Source organism: Epinephelus fuscoguttatus, linkage group LG13 (genome assembly GCF_011397635.1).
Source record: "Epinephelus fuscoguttatus linkage group LG13, E.fuscoguttatus.final_Chr_v1".
NCBI lineage: Eukaryota > Metazoa > Chordata > Actinopteri > Perciformes > Serranidae > Epinephelus > Epinephelus fuscoguttatus.
In genome coordinates, this window is record NC_064764.1 from 32,526,479 (window position 1) to 32,542,071 (window position 15,593).

General features: G+C 42.6%; 1 protein-coding gene across 1 annotated transcript; it reads right to left on the bottom strand.

The window, feature by feature from the left end:
• Window positions 1-226: 226 nt before the first annotated feature.
• olig2 (oligodendrocyte lineage transcription factor 2) lies at window positions 227-2,249 on the bottom strand. The gene is made up of 2 exons (XM_049593726.1): window positions 2,135-2,249; window positions 227-1,698 (listed from the first exon to the last, which is right to left on the bottom strand). Exon 2 carries the CDS (start codon window positions 1,673-1,675, stop codon window positions 860-862), a length of 816 nt encoding a protein of 271 aa, XP_049449683.1. The 5' UTR covers window positions 1,676-1,698; window positions 2,135-2,249; the 3' UTR covers window positions 227-859.
• Between the last annotated feature and the right edge of the window lie 13,344 nt (window positions 2,250-15,593).

Below are 15,593 nucleotides of genomic sequence, written 5' to 3' on the forward strand. Positions count from 1 at the left end.
AAAATGAATCATATTTCTGACTCAAAATGTACAAAAAAGAGCAGTCTGATGTTTAAAGTATATTGTGTGTGTCTGTAATACTGTTGGTGTTGAGTGTTCATGTGCTTGTCGGCCTCTTGGTGCCAAGTTCATCCTTAACTTATGCAAAGATAACAAAAAAAAACCATCACCAAAGACTTTCTTTCCTTTTCAATTAATCGTCTTTATTTTACATTTCAACCCCCAACATAATCAGATTCATCTGAAATTCCCGTCCAAAATAAGTAAATAAATATCATTTTCATTTTTTTTTATTAAAAAAATAAACAAGTGGTCGTTGTTTGACAGAAAAGATGATGACAGCCTACTGGGGAGAACATAAGGAGAGAAGCATTGAATAAGACGGATAGAATAAAGCAGGTGCAACATGTGAGGGGTGTGGGAGTCTTCCCGCACATTAACAAGACTCTAATATATGATATCTCCGACTATTTAAACAGAATAATTCATCTACATATTTACACTCTATATTCGTGGTTTGATTTGTGACCTTTGCTCCTGCAGGCCCACTCAAGGGTTCAATGTGATCTTTAAATAACTGCAGAGACACACACACACACACACACACACACATGTCTGGGCCATCAAAGGTTTCCAGTGATAAGCTGTTGTGCTTTAGGAGCTCTGTTACAGTTGAGGTTAATTACCATAAAACACTAAGTTAGTTGCAAAAACCCCAAAGTCCAAGGAAAGGAAAATGAGCGCATTGTTCTTCACTGGCTCCGTACTCAACGGATTCAGCGACAAAGATAAATAAAAAGAGGAATAATGTTGGAGAGTCTGTCACAAGCCCAAAAGTTCGTCTCCAGATAATTTGGAGTCACTTGGAGTCGCCGGCCAGCCTCGGCATGGTGACGGCGCTCATGCTGGTCACATGCGGAGGCGGGACTTGGCACATGCTGCACGGACAAGGCATCCCGGTGCCAACGCCCCAGTGCTGGAAACTGCTGCCCAGCGGCCCTGCGCCGGCAGCGGGCGCTTTGAGGAGTCCGTGATGGGGTCTGACCGAAGTGACGGCGGAGATGCTGGGCGCGGACAGGGAGGCGGTGGAGACGGCCGGTGGGAGGAGCGGGTGGTGCACCGCCGGGTGTGAAGCGTGGGAAGCAGCCGGGTGTCCCGGCACGGGCCCCGCGTGTGTCATAGTCCCACAGGCTGCCGGGTGGAAGCCGCCGTGGTGCCCGCTGCTGCCGTAGATCTCGCTCACCAGCCGCTTCATCTCCTCCAGAGAGTTGCTCAGCATCAGGATGTAGTTTCTAGCCAGCAGCAGGGTGGCGATTTTGGAGAGTTTGCGCACCGACGGTCCGTGCGCGTAGGGCATGACCTCGCGGAGCCCGTCCATGGCCACGTTGAGGTCGTGCATCCTTTTCCTCTCCCGGCTGTTGATCTTGAGGCGGATGGTCTGCAGCTCGTTCTCTGACAGGAGTTTGCGGTCTTTCTTGGAGAGCCGGAGGGCGAGTGCGTCCTCGTCGGCGGCGGAGAGGCCGCGCAGGCCGGGGATCTCTGACGGGGAGTCGCTCTGTGTGGAGGACACGGCGCCGGAGAAGCCGTGCACGGACTTTTTCAGGGTGGAGAGGAAGATGTCGTCCACTTCGGGGGATGAAGGTCTGCTTGAAACGCGGCTTGTGTCTGAGTCCATGGTCTTTAGTCCAGCACTGTGATCTGAGGAGAGGAAACTTTGAGTTAATTTACTGAACTCCAAAAATCCACATCTCATCCCACCACCACTGAAGATCATACGTTTTTGAAGCTCACAACGACTGCTGATAAAAAAAAAAATATATGGCAATTTTATCAGCTTAACTGATAACTTAAAGTAGTGGATAAAATTTGACTTTTCATTAAACTGCCTAAAGCAGTAAACGTACCCTGAACGCAGCACTTTAATTTTTAAACACAACTTATATTTTTGCACATTTGCTTTTTTCTTTTATCTTTACATTCACATGTAATCATCCGATTAGAGGTCATATCTTTCCTACACTGCATCTCTGCTTGCTGCTGACTCGACAGAAATAAAGCAGAGTGAGAACAGTCATAAACACCCGGACACTAACTGTCCATCAGAATGCCTAAGAACAAATAACCAGCCACGTACCAGGAGTGTTTCCAAGCGCGATGGTGAGAAAACCTGCACGTCAAATCCACTTGTTACTCCAAATCGCATCTGACAGCCCATTTGGCACGCCTGCGTGCGACCGCGGGGTTTTATAGCTGGCTGGAGCGCACAGAGGCCGGGTCACCAGGACAACGCAGTTTCTGTCCCGGCTGCCTCCCTGCGACCAATCAGCTCCGTGCAGGGGAGGACAGGAGGGAGGTGGGGAAGAGGAGGAGGAGGAGGAGGGGGAGGAGGGTGACGGAGGGTCCTCCAGCCTGATGTAATTACCAACACACAGCATTAAGTGAAATCAGACACACTCCCTCCTACATATGGCCCCTTCTTGTGAAAATGTTGGCCCGCGTGTGGATGGCTGATAATATTTAGCTTCTTATAATTAAATAATAATGTGTCTGTGTTAAACAGAGTCCAGGAAAAGTTAAAATAAATTAATCAGATCTATTTTTTAATTCGTTTTGTGCAGAAAACATAGCTTAATGTCTAAATAAATAAAAATAAAATTGTATTTTTTCATAATCTGCAGCCTAAAAAGTTTGCACAATTATTTTGTTTGAAAAGTCCTTTTTTAATTTGTATTTTTTCATATTAAACCGTCGGATCTGTGGGCCTATCGGACCATAAAATCACCTCTCTCCCTCCAAATAAACAGTAATAACGGGTCGAAACCTAATAAGCAGCTCAATATGTTTCCTGCTTGCGGTTTCGGTGTTAATATGGTCCGTTGTTTCCCGCTGTCGGCCAGCAGCTGCCGTTAAAGTGCATCTTTAACGTTAATTAATGAAGTGTGCAAAATTGTTTCTAACGGTTATGATCCGTAACATTTCAATTAGTCTGCAGTGAGCGATAGGACAGGATAGCGGCCTGCTGCTGCTGCTAGTGGTGGCGCTCAGACGGCCCCTGCCTGCCTGACAGAAGGGCCCAAACTGGTGATTTGCTCCCGGACTGTAAGTGAAGCTGACAGCAGCATTGTCCCCAAATATTGTGCAGTCAGACGCAATCAGCGCTAATTGCCTGTACAAGTTGATCTGTTATCATAAGACTGGGCTCGAAATATCCTATACGTGTTTGGACATTAATTCAAAATAATAAGAATGAGAAGAATAATAATAAGAATAAAGGTTTGATATAACTCTGTGGCTGTAGAATTAAATAAAGTTGCTGAACAATTAGTTGCTGCGTTTCCACCAATTAAAACTCGTATTTCTTGTTTTGTTTTGATAGTTTATTTTGTGGCCTTTCTTTTTTATTGTTTGTCTTAGTTTATGCAGTACATTTTGGCTGCATGTCCCTGTACTTGTCTTCACTTGTTCTGTTGCCACTGCATAACACAATAAAAATAAATAAATAAAATAATTAAATTTTTAAAAAAAAATATTAAATCAATCAATAAATGAAATATTGAAGAATAAATTTAAAGGTGGGTTTTAATGTTGAAAAATCGGCAATTTTGTTACTAGAAAATGTTTCAAAACACACAGTAATAAAACTAACTGTAATATATATTCTAGCCTATATTTTTTTATAATTTATATATTTTTTATATTCTTTAAATAAATATAATCATAAATTCATAATTTTATCATTAGATTCATTAAGATATGTAAAGAGAAAATAAATGTTCAATTAAAAAAATGTGAATGTGTTGAAAATCTTATTTATTTATTTTTATTGAGTCTGTTCATCTCTGGTTAGTTAGTTCCTGTTAGTTTGCACAGTTAGGACTTTGCGCTGTTGCCGTGGTTACCTGCAGTGTGACATACCTTGCGCACTGATCTGGTTTATCAGTTGACCGGAACTATGTTTGAGGAGGTCACACTGGATTGTAACGGTCACCTACCAGCCAATCAGAAACGAATATTTCACCGTAACCGTCAGTCAGGTGTCAAATCGGTCACAAAATCAAGGTCGTTACACACACACACACACACACACACACACCGCTGTTGTATCCGTGTGTTCTCTGTCCTCTGTCCGTTGCGTGCGCGTGTTTACTCCCGTTAAATAAGATTATGGTAATGAAGGCGGTTAAAGTGGCATTTTAAATCAGGAGGTTTGTGTCTGTGCCACCACTTGCTTCATTAGACATTCCCACACTTTCACTGCTGCACCGGATTCACAATGAGACACACAAGCACACTGCAGACTCTCCTCCTCAGCTCCTGTCACATCCTATGCATCACTATTTTAAATAAGTTAAGTATTGACATCCATCAGGAATTATGGGGACTTTGTGGTGGTGAATTAGTTAGTTAATTAAGTCTCCTAAAAATAATTTCTCAACCTTTAATGGCACAAGATAGACATGGAGTTATTGTGTTTTAAAAGCCTGAAAGAAACTCCAGATATAAAAGAATATATATGCCAAACTTTAATTGTAACCTATCAAATGTATAGCCCATAAGTATGGTATAATGTCAGCTTTAGGGATATGCTGCCAGCCCTCACTGGGGTGCCACACCAAGGTTGAGAAACTCTGAGTTATGATGACCATAATTTATGCAGACCTACTTTTATCCATTGTATTAAGTAAGTGAATTTTTGTAACCAAAATAAATAAAATAAAATAAAATAAAATAAAATAAATTTAAACTAAATTAAATTGAATTAAATTAAATTAAATGAAAAAACAAAACAAAACATAAAGAAAAAAACAAGCTGATTCAAGAAAAATAAAATAAAATCTGGATGTTTCTTACGCCAGGTGTAAAGTACATTTCACCCCTCCATCCAACAGTTTCTACTATAATTACATCAACTTTGGTGAAAAATACCTCCGAGACTGCACTGCACAAACAGTAAATAAATAAATAAATAAGGGGGAGAAGAATCTGTAAAAGCAAAGAGTCTAGTTACCTCATCCTTGTAGTAGTTTTATTATGGACAGATTAAGGTACCCTGGAGAGCCGTCACATCCCTTTTTGCATGTTTAAACAACTAAACTAAACTAAAATAACCCTACATAAAACTGTGGTTGTATGCAATTTGTGTCAGGCAAATACATTTCCTGTTAAAATTATTTGCTATAATATTATAAAAGATAATAAATAATATTACACCCATGTGATTCCCACACCTCGAGCATTAACCCGCTCCTGTATCAGCCTCCACTTGCAGGCTTCCTACCACATTCTGAAACCTTGCTGCAGGGATTTACTCCCTTTCAGACACAAGAGCATGAGTGATGTCCAACACTGATGCTGGGTGATCGCGTCTGGCTCACAGTTGGTGCTCCAGTTCACCCCAAAGGTGCTGGCTGGGGCTGAGCTCAGGGATCAATGCAGGCCAGTCAAGTTCTGGCTCTTTGCTCAAAGGCCATTGTCATGTTGAAGCAATAGAGAGTTGAACACCAAGTGTTGAAGCACTGTTGTCGGAAAAATAATTGTAAGCTGCAGAATTTAAGTTTGATTGGGACTAAGCAGCTCAAACCAAACTGAGGTAAATCTAGAAAAAAGTATACAAACGTATGTGTACAGGGGTGTTTTGAACATTTCCTGTTCCCCTCCAACTTTGACTCTCACCAGCTCCACTCCTCACCGCCATCATCTCCTTCTTTCTCCCTCTCTCTGTCCATCAGTCTGGGTGGCGGGAGGCCCGGTAACGTGGTGAATACCAATAGTGAGGAGGAGCATATGTGAGCCATACTTAATCCTGCTAATCTGCCTCCAAAATAAAAAAGAAAGGGAACAAAAAAAGCAGAAAAGAGAGGAGGGTGGAAAAACACGAGAGAAGGTTTCTCTCTCTGTCTGGGGAGCTGACCGGCCGAGGCCAAATGAACTGAAAGACATGAATAATGTCCTGGCTCTCCCCCTCCATCCCTTTCTCTGCCAAATCTTGGAACGAAATGAAGCAAAATTCTCGCTTTTGTTGAAATCTGTGGCGAGGAACGTGAGATGCCGCCCGCCACCGCCACTGCTGTTACTGTGTGTGTTTGTGTGTTGTCTGCTAGTTAGATTCACATGCAGCTCTCCTGTACTGACAATTTACTGTACATTTGATGGCAAAGTTAAGTGGGAGTGCAGAAAGCGCAGAGCTGAATGTTCTCTGTGAAGATAAACACCACGGTGTTTACCCCACAAAACATATTCAGCAAATGCAAACTATCTAAACGGGCATATACATGTTCTGTGTGCTCAGACGTCACATGACCTTCTGTTAAGTAACTCAGGTGCCTCAGATTTTGAGTTCAAATACAGGAAAAGACACAAAGGACTCACACAGGAGAATTCTCCAGAAGAGGCTGATTTGCAAAGACAGCATCTAACAGACAAATTAAATCAGTTCGGTTGTCGACACCAAAGTAATCCTGTAAAATATGAGTGAAATCAGAGAAAAGCAGTTTGAAGATTAAAAAACAACAACTACATTTTAAGTGTCTTGTCTCCCCCCTCTTCTATCAGTTGAACAGCAACAGATAAATTCATCTTGTTCAGTATTTGGTGACAAATCTGTGGCAGTCAGTGACTGTTTTGCATCTCAGCTCCACACATCTTCCCTGTAGTGCAGGCAGCTTCACTTCCTGTTATATCTGGAGCCCTCTGCCCTCTGTATGGACCTCACTATAGGTGAGACATTTTGACTTGTCGTCATAGGACACACACAGGTGTATTTAATAACATTAATGAGGGCTGCCTTCCACTTACAACACGTCCTAGGGCAACACACTCTCACTCCGACCCCGTCACATATCAAAGTTTGGTCTTGGACTTTCCACGTGCAGGTATGATGTAAATGATGACCAGCTTTTTTTCGTCAGTGTCTGAGGCCGTTTACACGTTGCCGGCTATTTTCATAAACGGACATTTCACCGTCTCCGTTTTCAAAAAGATCTTCGTTTACACTTACCCGTGTATATATACACAAGAGCATGCCAAACCTGTAGGTGGCAGTGTAACGAGAAGCTCAAGCCTTCCATGTATCCATTGTCACCATAGCAACATAGGTCGCACTTCTGACACAGGCGCAAGTTCCGGCGCATACTGTGACGTCGGTTGCCTATAACTCCGTTTATCTCCGTTTATCTCAGTTTACATGCAAACGCGCAACCGGAGTTTTCCAAAATCTCCACTCTGGCCGGAGTTTTTAGAAAGACTCGTTTTCAGAGGAGAAATCTCCGTTTGTGTGTAAACGAAGGGCACAAACGAAGGAAGATGTCTCCGTTTATCAAAATCACCGTGTACGTGTAAACGGCCTCTCTGACGCCGCAAATCACTGCCCAAGCGTCGGATTTTGACGACTTCGGAGTGAGACTAGGTTGCTTGGGGTCTCATATATGAACATTGCGTACGCACAAAACAAGGCCTGAAAGAGCTATACACTATTTCCCACGGAAAAATTGTGATCTATAAAAGTAAACTTGATGGGAGAAACTCTGACCCATGCTTATGAACATTACAGAGAGGGGACATTGGAGATGCAGATGGTGAGATAGAAGCCTGACTGTAGAAATTGGCAAATATTCTTTGGCACACATTTTTGGCTTTTGTCCATATGTACATTTTTAGTATGGATCCTGGTCATCGTCACCAGGTATGGTGCATGCTGGCTCACGGGAATACTTCACTTGGACATCTATGGAACTGAGCCTTTGTTAATGTTATTTGTTTCACCTGAGCTTTTCCTACTATAACATGTCAAAATGTCTGCTGTGAGTAAGGTCAGTCAAGAGCTGCTTGGGCCTAAAACCTCCTGGCTATTGTGTGTTCAGAATCAATCGGCCTCATGAAAGGACATTTTTGTATTTTTCTGTGAGATCTGCACAGACATTGCTCCTAGTTGGCTTCAGCAAACTATCTCAAATGCACAAGGTTGTCATCAGTCGCTCGTGTCAGCATGATGAAAACCACCTGTTCATGAGAAGGTGCACAACCTCTGCCCCTAACTGCCCCTAAAAGTGCCATATAAGGCTGCTGGTTCTGCTCCACTTGTGGGTACATTTCATGTCAGTGGAAGTCCTGCTGTCAGAAGGATTAGCAGTGTCAGTACTTGCATTAGGGAACCCAAAACACAAAGGATATATTCTGATAGCACAGCTGTTGACGTCAAGTCATCAGAGCAGGGCTGTACTGTGACAGACAGGTTTGATATAAAGTTGGAAAATCCCGCAAATTCTCGTAAATCACTTAGGGATGGTGTGTATATAAAAAAAAAAAAGACACAGAAACACCTGTAAATCAGCATTTTAACCCCATTGTCATTGTTTCATTCTGTTACTTACAGACATCAGGCAGTCGCTCCAGAAAATCGCGATCCTGTGATGGCAATAATTAACGCAAATTCAAAAAAAAGTCGGGGGCTTGCAATATTTCAAAAGTCCCGCGATTTTTCCGCGTTTTTCCGCATTTTCCGGCCGACCGGAAGTCGTCGCGCATGACACGTCTATTGAAACGTCATCAGACGCGTCATCAAATCGCGCTAATGGCATTGCAGTATGGAGAAAGGGTCTGTATTGACATAAGCATTTGCACTGTTTTTGCATACAGTATGTGTTGAATGTATTAAAATGTCATGTTAACAGAAGACGTAGCTTACATGTTGTTTTACAGTCACGTTGTCTGGTTTGAGAGCTACAATATTCACTCAGGATTTCTTGCAACATTATTGGAGTCCATGTTTTGAAACTAATTAAATAAAACTAAAGAAGAGAACTATAAAAACGTTTGCAGCTATTTTTGTAATATTCAGTATGATTATTATAGCAAGTGATTATTTTTTTTGGAGGTAGTAATTTTAAAAGATCACATTTTTTTTTCTCCTTTTGTCATTTGCTGCAATTTCCCGCAAAAAATCACATAAAAATGCCACAATTTTTAACAAAATTGGCTGCAAATTCAAGTTTTTTTGCCGCAAGATCCTGGAGGGACTGGTTTATACAGCATGTATCTGATCCACCAACCAACACTTATTTAAGAGAGAAACCTTAATTGGTGAAACAATTTGCCCCATTCCCACAGTCTCCTACCACTACAAAAGCTAAGCTACCCAATGGAGGCAGCGAGTTGCAGTGACTGAATCCAAAATGTAAACTTTGTACGCAAATACAGTTTATCTTTATGGATTAAACTGATGCAGAATTGACAAGAATATTGTCGACATATGACGCCTTTTATCTTGTGTTTCTAGAGTTATGGGTTTTATGAGCACATCACGAATTGTTTATATTTTATATTTCTTAAAGGGAGTTTGGTATTATATTTTCCACCGGGAGCAGGGTAGGAAATAACCTCACAGGGAATCTAGCAGTCTTACAAATAGTAACCCTACAAGATCCTCAGTCTTTGCAAAATTGCCTGTGACTAAAGACTCACACTGTCTTTAGATCTGAGAGGGAGTCTCTGTAAAGTAATCATCATGGCAGTTCTTCCAGAGTGTCAGCCTGTAAAGGTCTGATCATCCTGGTGACTCACCTGCTCCCTATACATCTGTACAGGTACATGTGGGGTGAAGAGGTCACTGATATGGGCAGGCACAGGCCGTCTAACACATGATGAACCATGTGGATCCTGGCTGCAGAGGGAGTCTTCAGGCCTGTGTCTCAGGGGCTGGACAGTGTTAGGTTATGCTGGCCGGGGGCTTTATCTCTACAACAGCTATTAGGAGGTAATTAAGTCCTAACACTGCAGAGCCTCCCATGGTTACTATAACATAACTGCAAATGGGAAGCTTACAAGCTCCTTTAGACAGCATGACAAATTGAATGGAACTCATTGGGCTTCGGCTATTATTCCAGCGGCCCCATCTGGCTGGGAAAAGATAAAGGGGATTTGCTGGAGGTTGTGAGGGGTTGAGCCTCCATGCTCGGTGTGTGTGTGTGAGGGATAAGGAACGAGAGCGGGGGGGTCCCGGTCCAGAGTAGGGAGTGTTTTGAGGGTTCCAGGGGGATTTTTTTTCCCTCCTCTTTGGTCTGAGCTTCAATTCAACAGGCAGCCTGAGATTTGCTTTGGCCAAATGTTACAAATGTTTCGACAACCTGGTCTCTGATCCTCGGGGGTCACCCAGGAGGGCACGGGGGTACAACGGCTTTACGCCCAGAGATTTAACAAAGCAGCATGGGGATGAATATATTCACACTTGTATTCACTCCCCAGGCCTCCAGATGCTTGTTTTAGGGAGATGCGGGACTAGACTGAGCCACATACTGCCCAAAGCAGGCCAGCTGGCGGTTTGTGTCTATAGTACGTCCGTGACCAAACTTGTGTGGACAAAAAAGTGTCACGTTCACTTGAGTGATGCTGTTGATCGATGACAGAAGAAAATATGGTGAAATAATTTTGAGACTGTTGAGATTATTTTAAGACACTTCAGAAAGTTCTTGAATATATTTAGCCTGAAATTTCACCTTTTGTGTTTCCATTGTTTTAAATATAAGTAACCATTGAGCCATGCGATAAATCTACACTGGATTAATCCTGCCATGCATTGGATTTATAATCTGATTTGACCATTTTTATTGGTTACCTTAGACTGTAGACATAGTGACATTTATGGAAGATAGTTTGTATTGTGTTATACTAACAGGTGTTTCCCTTATTTTGTCCACCTTATTTATATCAATGCAAGTGAGCTAAATGACAAATACATCTCTCTGTAAAATGCATCATATTTCAACTACATCCTCCAAAATTTAACTATTAATATCACTAATTTTTATGGCTTACCCTAATTGTTTGCATCTCTTTATATCTAAATAATTATTATCTACAAAATGTATAACTTTCATAAAGATAGGATTTATAATATTAGTTTGCATTAGTTTTAACTAGGTGTGCCTAATAAATTGCTCAAGATGAATTTAAAAATACTAATCACATGTTAAATGAGGCTCCATCCACACTTTGCATATTCAGGTTGATCTAAAAGCTCACTGTTCACACTGAAATACTATAATACTATAAAAGTGGCCAAATCTCTCCTTGTTCTTCTTCTTCCCCCCATTTCGGTTGACACACATCAAAGCTGCTTTAGCACCACCGTCTGGTCTGCAGTGGGGCTGAAGGTTAAAGCTCAGTTCTGTCACCTGCTGTCTCTGACCCCTGACTTTGCATTTTTGCAATATTGAACTCACAATGCAGATGTTGTCACTGGCACATCTGTTTTTGTTGTCAGGCAACTGTAAAACACTGTACTTTGACCTCAGGTAATTCTTGTGCTTACATGATGTTTCACATCACAAACACAGGGATATGCCAGTGGTTCTTGAAGTGCAACTACATGTTTGTCCTTTTATCATCAGACACCTGCAGTAAATTAAAATTAGCTGAAAGTTCTTCAGGATTCGTGACACTGTTGGGCTGGAAATCTGCTTTAAAGGTAGGTAGTCACCTTATTTTGAAGGACTCTGACACCTTATTTTGTATTCTGCTGGGCATTACACAATGAGTCTAAAGATGAGTCTAAACAAAGGATACATATAATGCATTCAGAAAGTATTCAGACATTTTGTTTAGTTGCACGCTTCTGCTATAATCATTTCAGGGACCAGTTTTGAGATTTGGTGGCATCTAGCACTGAGGATTGCAGATTGCAACCAGCTGAAACTTCTCCCAGTTAGAATTTCTTCACTTCTTTGTTCAGGAAGTTTTTACCAGGAGCTAAATTATCCACAGAGGTCTCTTCCTCTCCAAAACAGATGATCCAGGTGATTAAAACAGGTAAAAACACTTAAAAAAGCAGTTTTATGACGCAAATCAGGGTTTCACCTGTGCAGTTTGGCACATCACAGACGGGCCAGTAGCCCAGCACCTGCTAATGTGTGCTCAGCTATTTTCTGAGATAATTCAATATTCAGTTGTTGAGGAGGTTTTTACCAGGAGCTATATTACTACAGAGGTCTCCCTCTCTCCAAAACAAACAGACCTGGTGATTTAAACCAATAAAAACACAGAATAAAGCAGTTTCAAGCTTAAAAAATTTTGTTGTTTTCGACAGTGTTTGGCATGTTGAAGACGAGCTGCTATCCACTAATGCAGTGGTTCCCAGCTGTTGGGTCACGGTCATCATTGGGTCATCAGTTCCTTTCCTACGCTGTTCGTTGCAGATGACCTTCTGAAGACAGTCTGATGTGAAAAAGTGACAACATGACAACGTGAAAACGCAAAAACACAAATGGCCCTATCTAGAGCCAGTATTTTGTCTGTTCTGGGCTCCTGTAGAAACATGGCGGTGAACATGGCGATCTCCATAGATGAGGACCTGCTCCCTATGTAGATATAAACAGTTCATTCTAGGGTAAGTTTATAATTTTTCAGCACTTTGTTGAAGCACCTTTGGCAGTGACCACAGCCTCTAGTCTTCTTGGGTATGGTGCAACAAGTCAAGCCTTTGCACACCTTGATCTGAGGATTTTATGCCATTCTCCTCTACAGATCCTCTCAAGCTTCATTAGCTTGAATGGGGACCAGCGCTGGACTGCCGTTTTTCAAGTCTCTCCAGAGAAGAGTTTCCAAAGGTGGAACATGCTGCCTTCGTGGGGAGGGACAGCGTTAACAAAAAGAAAATTTATCTGTGTAATTGTTGACGCGTCTTCAGTCCTGCTGAAAGTCACTGATGGCCCTACAGTATCCTCAGTGCTGCATCACAATGGGTGTAAAGGGGTCTAATGATGGGGATCTGCCAGGCTTAACAGGCTCTCATTCAGATGGCGATTGTCAGAAGGCGCGGAAACAATAGGCTGAGGAATAACAATGGTGTACACAAGCAGCCCAGGCCATCCCCGTTCTGCTGCAATTAGCGTCATATGGAGGGACTGAGAGGCTGGGTAACATTCCTTTACTCTCACTACCAGCCTCCTGATCCCATCACACACACACAAGCTCATCATCCCTAACAAAGGAGCCTGACTACTTTATTACCACCCCACTGCTAACCAGCTGTCACCCCCCCGACACACACATATGCACACTCAGACATGCACCATGAAACCACCAAAATAGGTTTTCACACCTTTTGGGTTGCAGGTGTTTTTGTCTGGTGAGGTCAACTGGTGTTTAATGCAACTTTTTTTACAACTGTCTTCAGAGTGAAACAAATGTAAAAAGCCGGTATACGGGAAACATTCAGAGGTGTACAGCCGTTGTCGGATCTTCATCTGGACCAAGCATAAAATACTGTCATCCCGTAAGTAATAAGTTACTACTACTGTGTGTTACTTTCACCAAAATGACCTCAGAAGACCTAAAGCAAGGTTTATGTTTCTGCGCACCTACGACGCAGAGGGTTTTGCGGAGGCGTCTTTCTGCAACCGACGCAGAGACATGACGTGCACCTCCAAAAAATTGTAACCACACATCGAGGCAACACAGACCCAACGCAGACTGTAAGAGCTATGATTGGTCCTTCAAACTACATCATTTCCGGCATTTCGCAAGGTTTCACTTCCTGCTGCAGTACCACAACACCGCCTCGAGACATTCAACGGGCGTACAGACCATCGGCGCAGTCGCCTCTCTCTTCATCAACGTTGTCATAAAATTTGTAGTAAGAGCATGTGTTGTTCAATGCCGATCATTTCGAGCTCCAGCAACAGTCTTTCTCTCTCAGTCGCCATCTTCACTGTGACTAGAGCAAAGCCGGAAGATGAACAAACAATGAACGAGCAAAGACCAAAGACGTCACAGTCTAGGTAGGTATATAAAAGAACACCGTGCCCCCAAGCACCACAGACCAGCAGGACGCAGAACTATTGTAGCATCCGAGGTATATGGGGCTTCAAAGATACTCTTTCATAAACAAAAACTCAAGAACTTGAACTCTTGGAGCGCCAGGAACAACGCCTCCGTTTATTGACCCTCAGGCAGCCAAAAAACTCACCGTACCTCCACAATGTCGCTTTTCTCTGACATCACCAAACTGAGCCCGCTCTCTCCAGGCATCAATAATCAACAGCTGCTCAATCCTACGCTTACACTATGACAGGCACACAGCAGCTGCGTGCACATTGCGTCAAGTGTACGCAGAAGCATAAAGAAACTTTAACAGGCACTTTAACTGGATTAGGGTCATGTTCTTTCACAGCAGGTCATCAAAGCTCCACAGCTCCAGTTTATTACAGTTAATTTCTAATCCAGTGCTGCAGGTGTGACCCATTCATGCATTCACATACAGAGGTTACCACTTTGTATTAAAATCCCCTGCTTATATTAATGATAGCATTATGATATAGAACAATTAAACAGCCTAGACCTTTTTAAAATAATATCCTTGGACACAGGTTGGGTCAGACAGAGGATCAAAGTCTGATAATTATGAGATATGAATACATATTTGTAGGCCTATGATATGAAACACAATAAACAAATATTTAAGTTAGCGCAACAAACAGAATAGCGAGCGATCAAGTCACTATGACAAGTGCAAATTAAAACACTGAAGCAAGAAAACCCACCTGCTGACACTCAGTGTGCCGGTCAGCTACAACAGCAATGGAAAGAAAGTTATGCATAAGAACAGGACAGTGTGCCGGCGTTGGTCTGCAGTTGAAGGTGATGTGAATGGAAACACATCCAACAAATAGGCTACTAACATCACCCAGAGGTGCCGATGACCAGCACCCTTTTATAATGTAGCATAAATGACGTGACAACACACAACAACCTTCAGGGGATATTCTTTCTGTTGGTGCACTGGGGGAAGTGGAGCTGTGTAGATCACTGTGGATGAATGAAAATAGAAAACAATACACAGTTTATTTCGGGTGGTAGCGCATTACGTGACATTACATGTAATAATATTACCTGAAGTTCTGTCAGTAACGCATTATATTTCTTGCTTACTGCTAAAATGTAAAGGAGAGGACCAATGAAAGGGGCTTTTTAGCTGAAACTCTGAACATAACTTGCTCCAAACCAGGTAAGATCTGCAGCATCTGTTACCATGGCGATCTAGCCAGGTTGATAGAGAGCCACCCTCTGACTTTAGGCTACATTCGTTGCTAACCTACTAATCTCTCCCGTGGTACAACCCTCAGGTGTTCCTCTCCTACTGTCAACGTGTTTCATTCTAACCTTGAAGGTGTCGTTGCCCCTAAATTAACCAAGTCGTTTCTTTAAACTTACAGTTGGCAGGTCATTGATGAATACTCTGCTTTAGCCTTGATGCACATGCACAGTAGGTCTGTCTGAATGGCACGGACTGAGCCGACGTTAACGGACTCTGGGGTCGAGAGAATGGACAGGTCTCCAGAGCAGAGCCACGGGGCCCACGGAGCTGGAGAAGGGACAAGGGGGGGTTGATTTTTGAGCCCACTTGGCAACTCGACACACTAGCTCTCCTTCAATTCTTCAGCAATTATGCTGTCATCAAGCCATTTTGCCTTTTTGAGAATGAAGAGAGGAGCACAAATACGGGCCACGCTGGTTTAATTAAACTAATACCAATTCATGTTCCAGCAAGATGCTTGAGGCGCCATTAGGAGGAGAAGGACAGAAAGGGTCTGTTCCTGTGT

Bases quoted from the DNA above. Each gene is read 5' to 3' on its own strand.
- olig2 (XM_049593726.1), bottom strand. From the start codon at position 1,675: ATGGACTCAGACACAAGCCGCGTTTCAAGCAGACCTTCATCCCCCGAA.